The 15,688-nt window shown below is 48.5% G+C and overlaps 1 protein-coding gene across 5 annotated transcripts in view; it reads right to left on the minus strand.

Moving 5' to 3' along the window:
- LOC144111063 (NSFL1 cofactor p47-like) overlaps nt 1-15,688 on the minus strand; it is a 92,251-nt gene that overhangs the window by 24,325 nt on the left and 52,238 nt on the right. For 4 of the 5 annotated variants that reach the window (XM_077644189.1, XM_077644190.1, XM_077644187.1 and 1 more), the window contains 2 exons: nt 15,267-15,407; nt 593-730 (listed from right to left, as the gene is read on the minus strand). In XM_077644189.1, coding sequence (XP_077500315.1) covers nt 593-730; nt 15,267-15,407 — 279 coding nt within the window. Of the gene's footprint in view, nt 1-131; nt 731-15,266; nt 15,408-15,688 lie in introns of all 5 variants that reach the window. The other variant, XR_013309974.1, reaches the window with a different exon arrangement.

The following is a 15,688-nucleotide window of genomic DNA, read 5'->3' on the forward strand; positions in this document are numbered from 1 at the left end:
TGCAAAAAAAACAGCGCGAACAAACGGGGACTAGACGAAGAATACACAGGAACAAGCGCCTAGTCCCCGTTTGTTCGCGCTGTTTTTTTTTTGCATTATGTATCACCAACTCGCCCGCTTATCTATCCTGCTATTTAATGTTGTATGGTATAGTATGCGTGGTATAGGATGTGTGGGATATAGAAGCTCCAAATGGGCTTTGAGAGATGACATATTGGAAGGCACTTAGCTGAATGACATCAGCTGTGTGCAACTGATCTGCCAATAGCCACAACAGAACCCAGCTGGAGGCAGTGCAAATAGGGCGGCCCGTGCACAGAAACACCAAGGGCAATGAGCCTGTGCTTGGAACGGCTACTACCGCAGCAGTCCATGGTGCAGTGTGCTGTGATGGCAGCGTGCCCATGCGCAAGGATCCATCATGCGGAACAGATGCAAATGCCAGGACAAGTGTACTGTGCTTGCACAGTCAGGAGGACACTGGAGGAGGCCCAGATGATTTTGACCTTGTCCACTAAAAGAGCTACACACACACAGCGCTTGTGCTTGCCTGCTTATGGGCCCCCAGTAGAGGCAGAAGCAGTGTCCATACCTGGTGCCGTCGGAGAGACGAATCTGGATGTTGGTGGTGGGGAGAGAGTCATCCAGGTTGATGGCCTTCTTGGCGTCCGCTTCTGCGTGCTCTGCAGGCGGACTCACACACGCTGGGCGGCTCAGCGTAGGAGTCACACTGCATCAGGCAGACCACACAGACCCCATTCTGGCTTGCAGGGAAAAACACAAGGACTTCAGCCCAAAGTTGCATCAGCAGATTACTGCAGAGTCTATCAAGGCATAGTCAAGTCAATCGTGATTGTGAAATGGTTAAAAACATGGACGATGCTACGCGATAGCAATATAGGCCCCTCCCCACACAAGTACTGCTTGTCTTGCATAGATTCGTAGATAGCATGGAGCCCTCATACCAGTACTGGCCCAGTGGTGCAGCAGTTAAGCATTGCGCCACTGCCCCGGAAGATGGCTATTTAAAACACAGCCGCCAGTGAAGCTTGTGACACAACTAGGTTGCTCTTCCTGAGCTCCTGTAAGGCTCGAGTGCAGGGTCATGGCAGGTAGGTGACAAATTCATTGAATTTATTTGAATTAATATCATTGCCAGCTGCCCACTGTGGCAGGTGAGCCACCTGCTTTTTTTGTGGCATGGACAGAAAGACGGGCGTTATCTTTTCTCATGAACAGAACCTCCAATGCTACTACTTTAAAGCAGTAAAACCTCACTAGCCTAATACAGCCGATGACCGATTTTTCAGACTCTCTACGAACCACTAGAACGACCGAAAAATCGGGCAGCCCGGGAAATCAAATTTCACCGAAAAAAATCCTGAACTTATTGCCAGTACGACGAAGCACGTGGTCAGTTGTATTGCACAGTCTAAAGCTCCTCATGACTAAATTTCGCCGCGAGACATGTGCACAGACGACGGGCAGCGACCACTTTCACGAGCTCGGCCTGGCTGTGCTCCCCTCGGCATGTTGCCAATGAAAGCACGGGTTGGGACAAAGTCTAACCGGGAAAGCGAACACGCCGCTGAGAACTGCGCTGCATCCGCAGTATGATGGGCCCGGAACGAGAACGCAAAGATGGCGGAACAACAAGAACTGAGAAACGGCTGAAGCAAGCGCTCTGTCAGCGTTTGCCTTCGCCATTAGGCCTAGCAAATAGAGCCAAAATCGGTATCGTATCCGGCGAGATGCACTCTGCGGTCGCTTGTGTATAATGAGGAGTTTTGCCTGTCATCGAAATGCCAGTTATTTACGGTTTTACAATATAAGAGTCAGGTTTGCGGTGCATTTTGCCACGGGTGCACTGACCTTACTTTGAAATGCACCACTATTTCCTCCCGCGCTCGCCGGAGACCGTACGCCTCCCAAGCACTTCGTTGCTACCTCTTTCCATATTCGGGACGAAAGACTCGGCAGAGATGAGTTCCGCGAACTCTGACTACGGTTCAAGTCCATGCGGCGGAGGACATTCAAGAACAGTATGAATTCAAATCCACACAGACACAATGTGCCGACTAGCGCAGGATTTCAGCATCACAAGTTAAGAGGCTCGCTTTAACCTTGAATTTGATCAAGTTTTCGACCTTTCCTGAAGTTTGGATTAATGAGGTTCCACTGTAAACATTATATGGCAGCTTGGGTATTGGCGGCGAGTGCAAACGAGGTCCGAAAAATCGAGTGGTCAGTTGCGGTGCATCTCAAATTTCAGGCGTTCTTATACATTGGCTCTACGGGTCATGTCGCGGTGCCGCGAAAAAGTACGAATAATCAAGCATGTCCGAAAAATCAGGCGTCCAAATTTTCAGTCATCGACTGTATTCGATGGAACACCATCTGGTCAGGATGGAGCATTAGAACAAGGTGAAGGTTTGAGTCACTGACCTAGTCCAAAAGAAAAGAAACTGACATTTTGGGTCGCTGCATACAGTAATACCCTTGTTCACAATAAGATTACCGTGGAAAAAAGTAGCTTATACAGTCATCAGCATCCCTCGTAACCTTGTGCTTCATACACACAATCTTATTATGAACGACCGTTCCCTATCTATCTCTCTTTTTGGCAGCAATCTACAGTCCTGAACTTTTTTTCTTTTCTTCAAGCAATTCCACAGTACACCAGGAATCAGTACTGGGGCCCCTCTTGTTCCTACTGCATATTGATGACATAACAGATTACTGAAGAGGCAATGTGCAGAACAGTGCTCCCGAAACACAACAAGAAGGCTCACACAAAACACAGAGAAATGTGGCAACTTGGGCTACAACGTGAGCGAGACCACCTCTTTCATGCTTCCTCGCATGCCTGAATGCAAAGCGCCGGATGTTCCAAACGAAGCATTCTTGATGAGACGTAGTCCACTCACCATCATGTGTCTCAGTCCATGTTGTACACTGCAATTACGCGGGGGAGGGGGGAAAGGGGGGGGCGTGGCTTAGAGGTTTATGTTTCTCTCGTAAGCGTTCTTGTCCTCTGTGGAAAGTTCCTAGATATCAATACAGTAGAATCTCGATGATACGATTACGGTTGACACGAATTTCGGGATGATACTGTTATGAAGACGAAGAAGAGTGCAGTGGCGCGGGACGGATTGCTCGCGCTAGGCCCTTGAGCCTTTAAATCATATCTTCATTCTGTCATCATGTCGTGCTTTCCTTGGCTTGCCACCACGTAACATTTGGTGTAAGGTACTGGGTACTCATCGTCATCCTAGTCCCCGGAGCATCGCCGCCTTCTGCTCGCCTTCGTCGTCGGCCGAGGGGACCTGGGCTCTGCCGCCCGGCCCAACCCCAGCTCGAACTGTCCAGAACCGACCAGCCGCTTTCCCCCGCCCCGTCCCCAGCCCTGAACACAAGACAAGACGACCAGGACCTGATGTGCGATGACCCGACTACGACCCGAACCAAGACGGCACCCCCGCCCAGGCTGTGCGGCGATCCCTCAACCCTTGACCTTCGGCAGTGGGTGACCGACCGCTGGACCTGAAGCTCCGGGGGCAACCGTCCACCAGATCATCTCCTTCATTTTTGTGGCAAGCCTTTCATCTTCTTCTATCCTTCCTGATCATCCTCATCGTCACCTCACCATTCGTAATTCAAGCAATCGATCGGGACGATCACTCTGAGGACCGGGGTCATGTTATGAAGACGAAGAAGAGTGCAGTGGCGCGGGACGGAGTGCTCGCGCTAGGCCCTTGAGCCGTTACATCATATCTTCATTCTGTCATCATGTCGTGCTTTCCTTGGCTTGCCACCACGTAACAATACGAATTTTGAAAGTGTGCCAGACAGTCTACATTGTACAGAATACGTTACAGTTCAAGATTATACGAACAGATTTTCAAGCCCGCGCGGATGATACGAACGCACGACCATCCACGCAAGCAAGCGAGCACGCACGTCTCGTCTCGAAAAGGAGCGCTACACCCCCCTCCGCGCGAATGTCCCGCGGCAGATTTTCAAGCCCGCGCCACCCACGCAGGTGTAGCCAGCACGCGTGGATGCATCGCACTCAGCCCCTGCCACCAATGTCCGGCGGCCGCCGCGACACCAACCGAACCGGCTGCTAGGCCCACCCATTCTCTTTCGCGTCCAGCAGGACGAGTCACGTGGGCGATGCCATTCAGCTGCTGATTGGATCTTGCAAGCTGTCGCAGCGATGAAGAGCGATGAAGAGGCTGAACCGCTATCATCGATGGCAGAAACCCTCAACGCCCTTGACGTCCTGCGCCGCACCGTCGGCTCCGCCAGCGTGAGCGACGAAACTGCGGCACGGTTTTATTCTTTTCAGGCTGGGCTGATTGGCGAAATCGAGCCCAAGAAAGTGCAAACAACGATTACTGACTTTTTCAGCCGAAAGTAATTGAGCTAATAAACTTCGTTTTATTTCCGTGTTAAACTTGGCTTGTTTTGGATCATACGAATTCGGGATGATACGAATATTTTTCGGGGTCCCGCGGAATTCGTATCATCGAGATTCTACTGTAGATAAAAATTGTGTAGAATGGAAGTGGTCGCAGGATAACAAGCACAGCAGCGCATGTGGAACACAGCTTAGCCCGTTCCACTACCCTCTGCACTTGTGCACAGGCCGCGTCTCTTATAGCTGTGATCAAAAACAACAGGACCACTGCCACTCGTTTGCTTTTGTAGCCAGCACATTCACAGCCATTCGTCAACTGCATCATGCTGCACTTCGTTTTCAGACCTGTGAATGCACAGCAGCTCTCGATGGCCATCGGCAGATTGGTTTTATGCAACACTGAACATTACTGCGCATGTGCTTTTGCCACATGCTGGCTGTTGATTTAATGAAGAAATGGCGATTTAAAGGGATGGAACATTGGCAAAAACGTATCAGAAGATTACAGCAAAAATAATGATATTGTGCCTCAAACTCTAGGAATTGAGCACTGCAATATCAAGAAAACAAGGATTCATAATTTTAATTTGGCATTGAAGATGGCATGAAAAGCCATCTTGCTGCGAAACACACCATATCACCAAGCCCACCACGTGACCATACCTCAGTAAAATACCACTTATTTCTTTTAAGTGCAGAGTACTTTTTTTCTTTCAGGAATGTTCGTCATATTTTATTATAGTTTAGACTCTCACCAATGATCCCTTCGATGAAAAGCAACGCTCCTTTCGCATTGCCAACCAAGTGCTTTTAGCTTTTGTAAATAGATGGCGCCAGTGTTTTGGATTTCTCGGATGGAATGGCAACCATGATCCACTAAAACCTTCGTCAACAAGGCGTAAATCACTGTGATGTAAAGCTTTGGGTTCAGCAGAAACTGAAGGAAATGGAACTATGTACACAACAGCCGACCGATTTTTTTCGCACTCCAATAATTCGGAATTGCACGATATTTCAGACTGCACTGAGGAACCACCATGCACCACATACAGTAGAATCTCGTTACAACGAACTTCACGGGACCGCCGAATTTAATTCGTTATTTTGAAATATCTTAGCACTGAAAAACCATTATATTCATGTCAGTAATGCATCACAAGAACTAAAATTACGTACCTTGCCAGCATATTTACGTGTCGGTAAGTAAATAATAAACAACAACGCTGGGCACAGTTTAACTACAATTTATTGCTTGAAGAAGTCTGTTATCTCCTTCTGGCGAGTAGACGACAAGCGCTGCAGGACGAATGCTTCAACATCCTCGACCTTCCTGTGCACGTCATCAAGGACATCTTTGCAGCGCCCGAGGAATAATCGGGTCTTCTCTAAAAAGTCTAGGACATCCTAGCCGGAAACAATCTCTTCCTCTTCGTGCGCTGATCCAGTGCCGGCATCGTCTTCGTCGCTACTACATTCTTCTTGCTCACGCACTTGATTCACGATGTCTTCGGTGGTGAGCTCCGCGGATGTAGCAGCCGCGCTGTCGCTGTCCACATAATTCGAAAGTCGCCGTCCACATAAGTCGCTGTCCACGGTAGTTGCCCAGCCACAGACGTTTTCTTAAGGGAGCCAGCTGCGACTCTCGATGTAGTTTTATGATCTTGTCCCGATCTCTGAGCATCGTTGCATTGTTGACGGTGTGATGTCGAGCTCCCTGCACAAGTCCACTTGCTTTTTTTCACCATTCAGTTGCGACAGAATGTGTACTTTTTCTTTAAGCGAAAACTGGCGTCGCTTCTTTTTAACGTGGGAGCCAGGAGAACTCATTGTCAGCAAAGCTAATGCACAACACAATCACAGCACCGATAACTTTGCAGATCCTACCGTTCGCTGTCAACGTGCTGACACTGCGCTGAATAGGCTTACGACTACGGCGCAGTATGCGACCACACGCTGGATGATGGATGGATGATAATGGCCTTACCCGTTGTATCGGGCGGCAGCTTGCGCCGCCTAGCCTATATTCATTCAACGCGACACTCGCGTTGATACCGATGCTGCTGGGGCTGTATCCGTTGCAACGGGTTCCCCAGCGCATAGCTACTGCTTCGGATGATAATGATAGGCGTCGGCTTCAGGGATTTGGTACGAAACTTCGACGGAACTTCGTAATAACGAAGCGTCTTGCAACGATTGCGAGATTAAATTACATACGTTATTCTGAAATATTTGGTAATCTGAAATTCGTAGTACAGAAAGTTTTTTTGCATTCAAAATATAGGCATTTTGGCGGGATTTAAAAAAAATTCGTAAATCTGAAAATTTCGTTAATCTGATGTTCGTAGTAACGAGATTTTACTGTAGAAACATGCACATTTTCCCGACTCATATTTCAGATTCTGTGGAATCCAAAACTTCGATTTTTCGACTAAAATAGTTGCCAGCATTTCTGTGAATACTGCTTTTCAAATTCGTTTTTCGGCTCCACGGGCATTTCTGTCACAACCAACGGATTACCCGCTGCTGTGAAAGGCACCATCTTGGATATTGAACGGAGTCAATCAGATGCACTGGCTTGGATAGGCTTGGCTATTTCTTCTTCATGGCTGCCTCTTGAGATAATGGCATGCTCATTGTTGCCATTGAGATGGCCTACAAAACGTGCACGATCGCACTGAAAACGGGCCGGCTGCAGTGCCCGCCGCGGCTTGGACGGCGCAACCTGCAATGCTGGGGAGGATAGGAATGGGGGGGGGGGGGGGGGGGGGGGGCAGCGTGCATTCTGAGGCACGCCTGTGGGTTACCTCTCTCAGTCATTGCGAGCGTCACTGCCCATGGAAACCAGGCTGTTCTCGCTTTGTATGGCGCATGAATTTGTTCGCGGCATCACCTACAGCTGCGTTGCACTGCCTGGTATCATGACATAGAGTGTGACTATCGTGAAGTGAGGTGTTCTAGACATGATGAACGCATGACTGTGGCTCAGTGATCACTTGCAAGCAGAACGTAGCGAGTGGCGAAGTTTACGATCTTTAAACCCAGTTTTCCGCAGAAAGATTATTTTTTTTAAGTTCATATATTTTTCGGGCTGCTCGATTATTTGGACCATTTTCTGGGTCTCTCAGAGTCCAAAAAATCGGTTGGCGACTGTGCTAAATATATTTTATTACTGTCCGGCAGGTGAGATTTATATCAGTTTTTGGTACCGCACTTTTGCCGACATGCAATCGCCATCGTACTCGCTGCTCACGGTTTCCAGCATCAGGATTACATAAAAACGGGTGCACGCACTGATTGAAAAATTCGGCAAGAATTTCCTACAGCATTCCCAATAAAACCGTTGCACCTTAGACAACAAGCTTTCTGTTGTGCCAAAAAAAAAAAAAAACCAGGTCCTTAAAATTCAGTGTTCTATCCCTTTAAACGATGCGACAAGAGTGAGTTATAGTCACCAGCAAGCATGTTTGGATACACTGCGATGTTTGGACATGAGTTACTACAGTTCAATCCCACTACAACGAAATCGACGGGACATGAGAGAAATTTCGTTGTCGCGAAAATCCGCTGTCGAGAAATTAAAAAAAAATGCAAGGCAATATCTCCAGCAAAACATAGTTTTATTGCCAGAAATCTGTGAGCTTAGCCTGCTTGCATTTCACTGCCAGCAGCGGCGTCACGCGACTCTCGCACTCTGTTAACAGTGACATCGCAACATCGTCATCCTGTGTGCCAAGGAATTTTCTGTCGTCATCCTGTGTGTCAAGGAATTTTCTAATAACGTCGAAGGATCCAGTACCTGCGATGAGGCTGCCGGGGCAGGTAAATATTGAGCAGAGTCGTCTTCATGATCAGACGGCTCTTCTGGCTCGCGAACACTTTTGATGATGTCTTCATCGCTTCGTTGCTCGTGGACAATCACGTCCGCATCAGCGTCGAGGAAATCGTCCAGCGCTATGTCAGCAGGAACGTTTCCAGCTTCCTGGAGTGATTTCAAAGCAACGTCAATCCCCGGAGTCGATGACGATGGTACACTTTCCGCGGCTGCAGTCGTACTGGTCGCCTTGCTGTCGACAAACCCGGCGTGCTTGAAGCAGTTGTGGATCACGCTGCACCGTGTTGCTCTCCATGTTGCAGCCATCATTTCTAAAGCCATGAAAAGATCGACTTTCGTCTCCCTACCATTGTTGGTGTTCAGGAGAAGCCGCTGGATCAACCTCTCCCGGTAGGAAGACTTCAAGCTCCGGATGATGCCTTGGTCCAGGGGTTGAATGAATGACTGAGGTACAGTTCGGCGGGAAGAACTTCAGCTCCACACTTGACAGCTTGACGTCGTCAATGCGGTGCGCTGAACAGTTGTCCAAGAGCAAACAAACCTTTCGATTTTGTCTGCTCATGTCGCAGTCAAGTGCCACCACCCAGTCAGCAAAAATGGCACGGGTCATCCACGACCGGCTGTTTGCCACGTACTTGACAGGTAGGCTCCAGTTCCCCTTGAAGCAGCGCGGTTTTGCACTTTTGCCAATAACTAACGGGGGGCGTTTGTCAGACCCATCCACATTTGTGCACAGCAGCACAGTCACTCGTTTCTTGCTATGTTTGCCTCCGTGGCAACGCTGCCCTTTAAAATCAAGCGTCTTCGCTGGCCGCATATCATAGAAGAGGCCCGTCTCATATGCGTTATAAATATCAGACGGAGCTTAACTGCTCATTATGTCAGTCATGTCCCCGCCCATGCTGATGCGCCGTCAACGTCCGCAGATGCCGATTCACCGCACAAAACCTTGCCGACGATGTTATGCCTTTCTTTAAAGCGATTCAGGCATCCTATGCTTGCCTTAAAGTCGTTCAGCCCTAGCAAACAAGCATAATTTAGGGCCTTCTGTTGTACAATTTTACCGCTCAGGGGCAAGTTTGTTGCTTGTGTATCGACGAACCAAGCATAGACAGCCTTGTCGAGCTCTTCGTACGTTGGTTACGTCCCTTTCTTAAGTGCCCGATGAAAGTGCCTTCCTAATAATGTCCTTATTCTTCAAAATCGTCGATAGCGAATTAGGCGCGATGCCAAAATCTGCGGCAATAATTGCCTTCTTCCCGCTTTCCGCTTCGGCGATAATTCTATCCTGTTCTTCTAGCGAAATAAACGTTCGCTTCTTCGTTGGCGGCGACATGGCAAGGGCGATTGACGAGATCAGACTGCAGCGAGAGATCGACGATCAACACACACCGACACACAAGAAAATGGCAGCAAATGCTGCGGAGAAGGTGGGGAGGGGAGGCTGGCGACTGGATTTGGATTCGTCTTTGGCCCTCGTACGGCCGGCGGCCTTCGCACGGCGCCAACAAGTCCCCTCGCTGCTTCCCTATAACGAATAAACAACTCCCAACCAAATTTTTTAATGAAGAATACATGAAAATGTAATAAACATACATTCTGTGCATTATTTAGCTGCTCCAAGCCACTGCTGTAGCAGGGAATAATCCCGTACAGCATCCAGCTCTTGAAGAAAGGCGGGCCACTGACCGGTGAAGACTGGCGAAAAATTCGTCGAAGCAAATACGTGCTCACAAAGTAATTCGTTTTTGAGGGAATTTTAATACATTAACTCGTATGGGGATTTCGTGGGGAATGAAAAATACTTCGTTGTGGCGAAAATTTCGTTGAAGTGGCATTCGTTGTGCCGGGATTCAACTGTAGTTGAATACCTCAAATGGTAAAATTGTGACGTGAAAAAAATCGAGACACATGGTTAAATGCTGTTCAGAAAGCATTCAAAATTTTGAATATTTGCACAGCCCTACTAAAAGCTCCAAGATGATGTCATGGTTAATTAATCTTCCTGAAAGAGAAGCATGGGATGCAGGGAAGTACTTTGCGAGTATAATTAGTTAAAATATTGTCCCTTTTATTCCTTCCAGACATGCACACTCAATTAAAACACGAATACTCCGAGCTTTACCACAACATCAAAAACCTGCGTGCGTCAGGAGCGAGCACACCGTTTTATTTTGTTTCAATTTAATGTAAAAACCCGCATAGAATACGGACCCACATCTAATACGAGGCGTAATTTGGGGATAGCAAAAATGGAAAAAATGTTTTCATCCATCTATAATGCGAGCAAGGCAGTCAGCTCAAAATTGCTCTGGAAGTCACAAAAACTGAATGTCCTCCGATTATTTGTGTACGCCAGCGCGCCTGACACGACGGGTGCAGCACAGGCATCAAATATCTGGCAGATACAGATCAGGCGCCGCGCTCAGGCCTACTCGTGTCCTGTGCCGTGAGCGTGCGCATACCGGTTCCGGCATGCGCGCGGGCGTGCAGGTGCGCACGCTTCAGAAATGTCCGTAGTCGGTGCTTTAGTGATTGTCGCCGTCAAGTGTACTCTCTTCCAAAAAGCCCTTGTCAGAGATATCTTTTCACAGAAACACGTATTTGTTACCGTAAAGCACGTTTGATATCACAACCGGGGAGCCCCACAGGAATACTAGCCCAAGCGTCCGCCGTCCAAATGCACAGCGTGGCTGGAGAGGCCCGTGTCCGCCGGCAGTAACCGCAGGCTCTCCCAACCCCATCCAGGCCATGTAGCAGCGCTTGATGCAGTACCGATGCTTTCGGCAGCTACTATTACTTTTCTTTTAAAAGAAGCCGAGTACTGCTTTCGTGGTACCGATACCATGGGAGGTGCGATTGTCCTGGGAGTCACGAGGTCAGGTCAGCATCGTCGAAATCGAAACGACCGACCTGCGCCACAGCTAGATAGCGCCTCCTCTCGCTCGAAGCGTGGTGGTAACGGCACTCGATAATAATAAAACCGGAACTGCGGATATCGGCCGAAAATTGTTGGGATCTGCATATAACACAAGGTGCACATTTGGCATGCTAAAATCCGGAAAAAACCTCGTATTATATGCGGGTTTGTATGGTATATATGATCGCACTGGATCTTTTATTGTACCGTACATAGTCTACTTCTCTCTGTGATACACCGTATTTACGCGCATAATTTGCACTCTTTTTATTCAGAAATTAGGGCTCGAAGAAGGGGGTGCGCAAATTACGAGGGGATTTCGCAAGCGCGACTTAAAAAAAACTCCACAAAGGTCATAACGCGCAATATAGGTATAGTGTATGTTGCTGCGTATACGTCAGCACCCGGACCCGCACCCCGTGCTGGCCACTCCCCGAAAAAAAAGTTTACTCTGAATGAAAAGCTGCCCTCCCCCCCCCCCTTGCGGGATGACATGAAGGTGCATGCATGAAGCTGAATAAGACGTTAAAACAGCGTCATCGCTTGCGGCCCAGCCAATTGTTCGGTAGTTCCGGATTCCGTAAGTTTTCTTTCCCAACTTCGTCCGGGATAGCAAGCGCGAATCAATAAATCAATTATCACACCACGCAATTCTTTAACAGTACCGCGCGAGCATCGACCAAACTGCTTGTCGGCGCCTTATCACGGCGCGGAGCAGCGAAGCCAGCAAGAATAGCCACATGCGCACTAGTCTGCCGACACAACGATTGTCGTCTATGGGCAAACTTGTGCGCACGCGGTTATTCTCGGTGGTTTCGCCGCTCCGCACCGTGATAAGGCACTGACAAGCACTTTGAAACTTGCCGTATAGTTGTTTAGTTTAGTTTAGTTTATGGGATTTTTAACGTCCCAAAGCGACTAAGGCTATGAAGACGCCGTAGTGAAGGGCTCCGGAAATTTCGACCACCTGGTGTTCTTTAACGTGCACTGACATCGCACAGTACACGGGCCTCTAGAATTTCGCCTTCATCGAAATTCGAACCCGCGTCTTTCGGGCCAGCAGCCGAGCGCCATAACCACTCGGCCACCACGGCGGCTGCCGTATAGTTGTGATATCCCATCACAAGACACGACTGAACAACCAAACACAAGCCGTCAGGGCCACCAAGAAAAGCGTAGCCGGCAGTCAAGTCACATGCATCAACCAAACAAACAGCGGTGCTGGCTCTTCTATCAGCTGCCGATCCTCCCCGGAAGCACTGCTGGCCGTTCCGAGTGGTGATGCCGCTGGTGCCGCCGCGATTGTAAGAGCGGCCACTGACACCACCATGAACGCCCAGTGCACAAAAGATTAAAAAAACCTTCTGAGCAAACACGTGGAATAGCCGAATGCTACTGGGTAGAGCCATAGGGTAGAGCCCGCGCGCATGATGGTGGTCTAGTGCAGCGAGGTGCGTAAAATATGCGAGTAAAAAATGTTTTTTTGTAAACCCGGGTGATAAGTTAAGGGTGCGCAAATTATGCAAAGGGTGCAAATTATGCCCGTAAATACGGTAATACGTTCCATGCGTTGAACCCAGTTGTGTCAGCACTCATTCCACTTGCCTTTCTTTTCGCCCCACTCCTGTAATAGCCCTACTAGGGGCAGCATCATGTATATTAAATACCATATAAACACGTGTAGGGGCCCACCGTTTTCCCGAAAGAATTATACATTTTTTAAATTGTCCTTGTAAGGGCCGTGGCCAAGCTTTCCATGCCCCATGCGGGAACCCCTCATGTAAAGCCCTCAAGGGCCCTTGAGGTGTCTATAATAAATAAATAAATAAATAGCCTTTGAAATGCATGCACACAGGAACTTCCAGATGCCGCCCACAGATGGTGCCTGAACACAACTCATCATCACCATCGTAGTCAACTTTTTCCTCCACAGGAAGCTCCCATTATCCATATAGGCATCAGTATCCCCAGCTTCAGCATTTTGTGGCTGTCAGAGGCACGGGAGTTGTGGTAGCGTGTTCATTCACTGTAGTTGTGGCTTTCGTGTGCTGTCTGCTTCTTTTTTTCATGAGCTGCCACCGAGCATTGCAATTTTATCACAACAGAAAAGCACCTTCATGGCTACACGGCTGGCTTTAAACTGACTTTTTAACAATAATTGCCTTAATTGCCTGCAACTGTCTTTTAACTTGACTTTAACTTAATGTTTACCTTGCAGTATGAATGCGTCTAAGGGCCGCACTTTTTTTTCCACATTTGATGGCCTATTTTCAGGGTAAAACCCACACACACGATGCGCCGAAAATTAAGTAAAAACACACCAATCGGGGGCATGTATTCTGCGTTTAATCGTCACTCACGGCGTATTCCAACTCCAAGCTGGTGCAGTGCTCTTGTGCATGCTCATCCCACAAGAAGTCATGCAGCATGTCCGCTGTCAACACGTAGCCGTTGTTCTGTACTTCCATCACTTTGCAGATCAGCACTTCTTCCATTTCGGGAAACTTGCATGCCTAGCCTCGGGAATCACGCTTATTGCAGTTTGTGTTCCTCAATGCATCCTTTTGGTTGCACCATTGTCGGACGCACTTCTCGGCCCCGTCAAATTCCCTTCCCACCGCACAATTTCCGCGTTCGACAGCTAACTCCGCAGCTGTGCAGCTATTAAGGTGCTTGCTCATCGTTCTAAAATTGCAACGCTCGGCGGCAGCACACGAAAACTACAACTACACAGTGAACTAACATGTTACCGCAACTCCCATGCCTGTGACAGCCTCAAAAAGCTGGAGCTGGTGATACTGATGTCAATATGGATAGCGGGAGCTTGCAGCGGAGGAAAAAGTTGAGGATGATGAGCCACAGCCTCGGGCGCCATCCGTGAGCGGCACCTGGAAGCTCCTGTGTGCATGCGTCACCTCCGCAATCAAGTGCACCGTTGCTCGCAGCTGGAGCTGATCGCGGAGGCCACGGCGCGGGGATTTCGAAGGCTATTCCCAGGAAGGTCATGGAAAGTTTGGGTGCAGCCCTTACAGGGATATTTTGGGAAAACAGGGTGCGGCCCATACATGGGTGTGGCCCTTGCAGGTGTTTATATGGTGCCTAACTTTAACACAACTTTTAACTTAATTTTAACCTAATTACCTTTTAACTGTAATTACAGTTTAACTCTAATTGCCATATTTACCTAAATGTAATGCGACCACCACTGTAACATGAGGGTCAACTTTGTGGTCGTGAAACAGTAAAAAAAAAAGAAACAACCATGAATAACACGCAGGGAATGAGGCCGCAGTGTACGAAAACTTTCATAGAAATTTACGAACAAGAGCACCTCAAAGAAACTGCTTTCCTATGGCTGTCTTCCTAGGAAGGCTGCCTTCCAGGCTGAGCACACCAAGCCATTTGCTACCATCATCACCGCGAGAAGGCTTCACATGCCTCTTGTCATTCAAGAGAGCCGCGGAAATGATCAAATAAGACCAATATGAATGTAAGCACGGAGTTGCCCCACTCCATTATCGCATCGACGGTGTGCGCAAGAGGCCTCTCGTAAAAACAAAATGAATAAAACTTCACCCAGCAGTCGACGGACAACTACCGCCCTCTAGTGTTGAAAATTGCAACCAACGCAACTGCCGACCATACCTCGACTTTGGTGGTGGAAACAGCATAGCACTGGGCCAGACGAGTGTGACTCATCATTAGTGATATTGGTACTATCTCCCATGACGAGTACAGCTCGGGGTTGGTCATTAAAGGGTTAAATGAGGTGTCGCAAAATTGCGTAGGCACTTTTTTCGTCGCGCTTTTGTCAAAGCTGGTGTTGTCCGATACGATATGAAGTATCACAGTTCATTTATGAAAAGGACCCAGAAAGGAGACTGCGGAGAGAGAAGGAACACCCACGTGGGTGCATTAACAATAGACCATTTATTTCTGGTTTGTGCACATTAAGTTAGGACGGCCAAACAATCGAAGCCACATGCAAAAAACATAAGGCCACTTGGCCAACAGTGCGCATTCAGCCCACTGATGGGCCTACACAGGAATGCCGTGGCAGTTCAAGTGACTGCGAGTGAATGACCACTCACGTGCCCAGCCGGTGGCCCTGTCCCACGAAGGGGGCCACCTTGGCCCTGGCAGGTGCCGTGAACTGCTCGTGCCGGTGGTCCTCCATGTTCAGGTTCACCTCGGCCCCGTCTGCCTCCTGTAGCAGCTGACGAGGGATCTCCCTGCATCATCGGCAATGCAGTTTACATTACACTGGTTGCTATTCCTGGCCAAAGCAGGTCCCTGCGTAACGTATCTGCACAGAATTTACACATCACATTAATTTATTCATCAGTGCAACCAGGACCAAGATTTGCGGTAAACCAAGAACAAGCAAAGTAACGTACAAAATGCCATCAATATGCAATGCTGTTTTAAATACAACCTATGCTTTAACCTACAAATCCAGTCATGATCAAACTCTTCACAAGAAACCACTGCGTTGTTAGGGAATAATTACACA

This window comes from Amblyomma americanum, chromosome 11 (assembly GCF_052857255.1).
Source record: "Amblyomma americanum isolate KBUSLIRL-KWMA chromosome 11, ASM5285725v1, whole genome shotgun sequence".
Taxonomy (NCBI): Eukaryota; Metazoa; Arthropoda; class Arachnida; order Ixodida; family Ixodidae; genus Amblyomma; species Amblyomma americanum.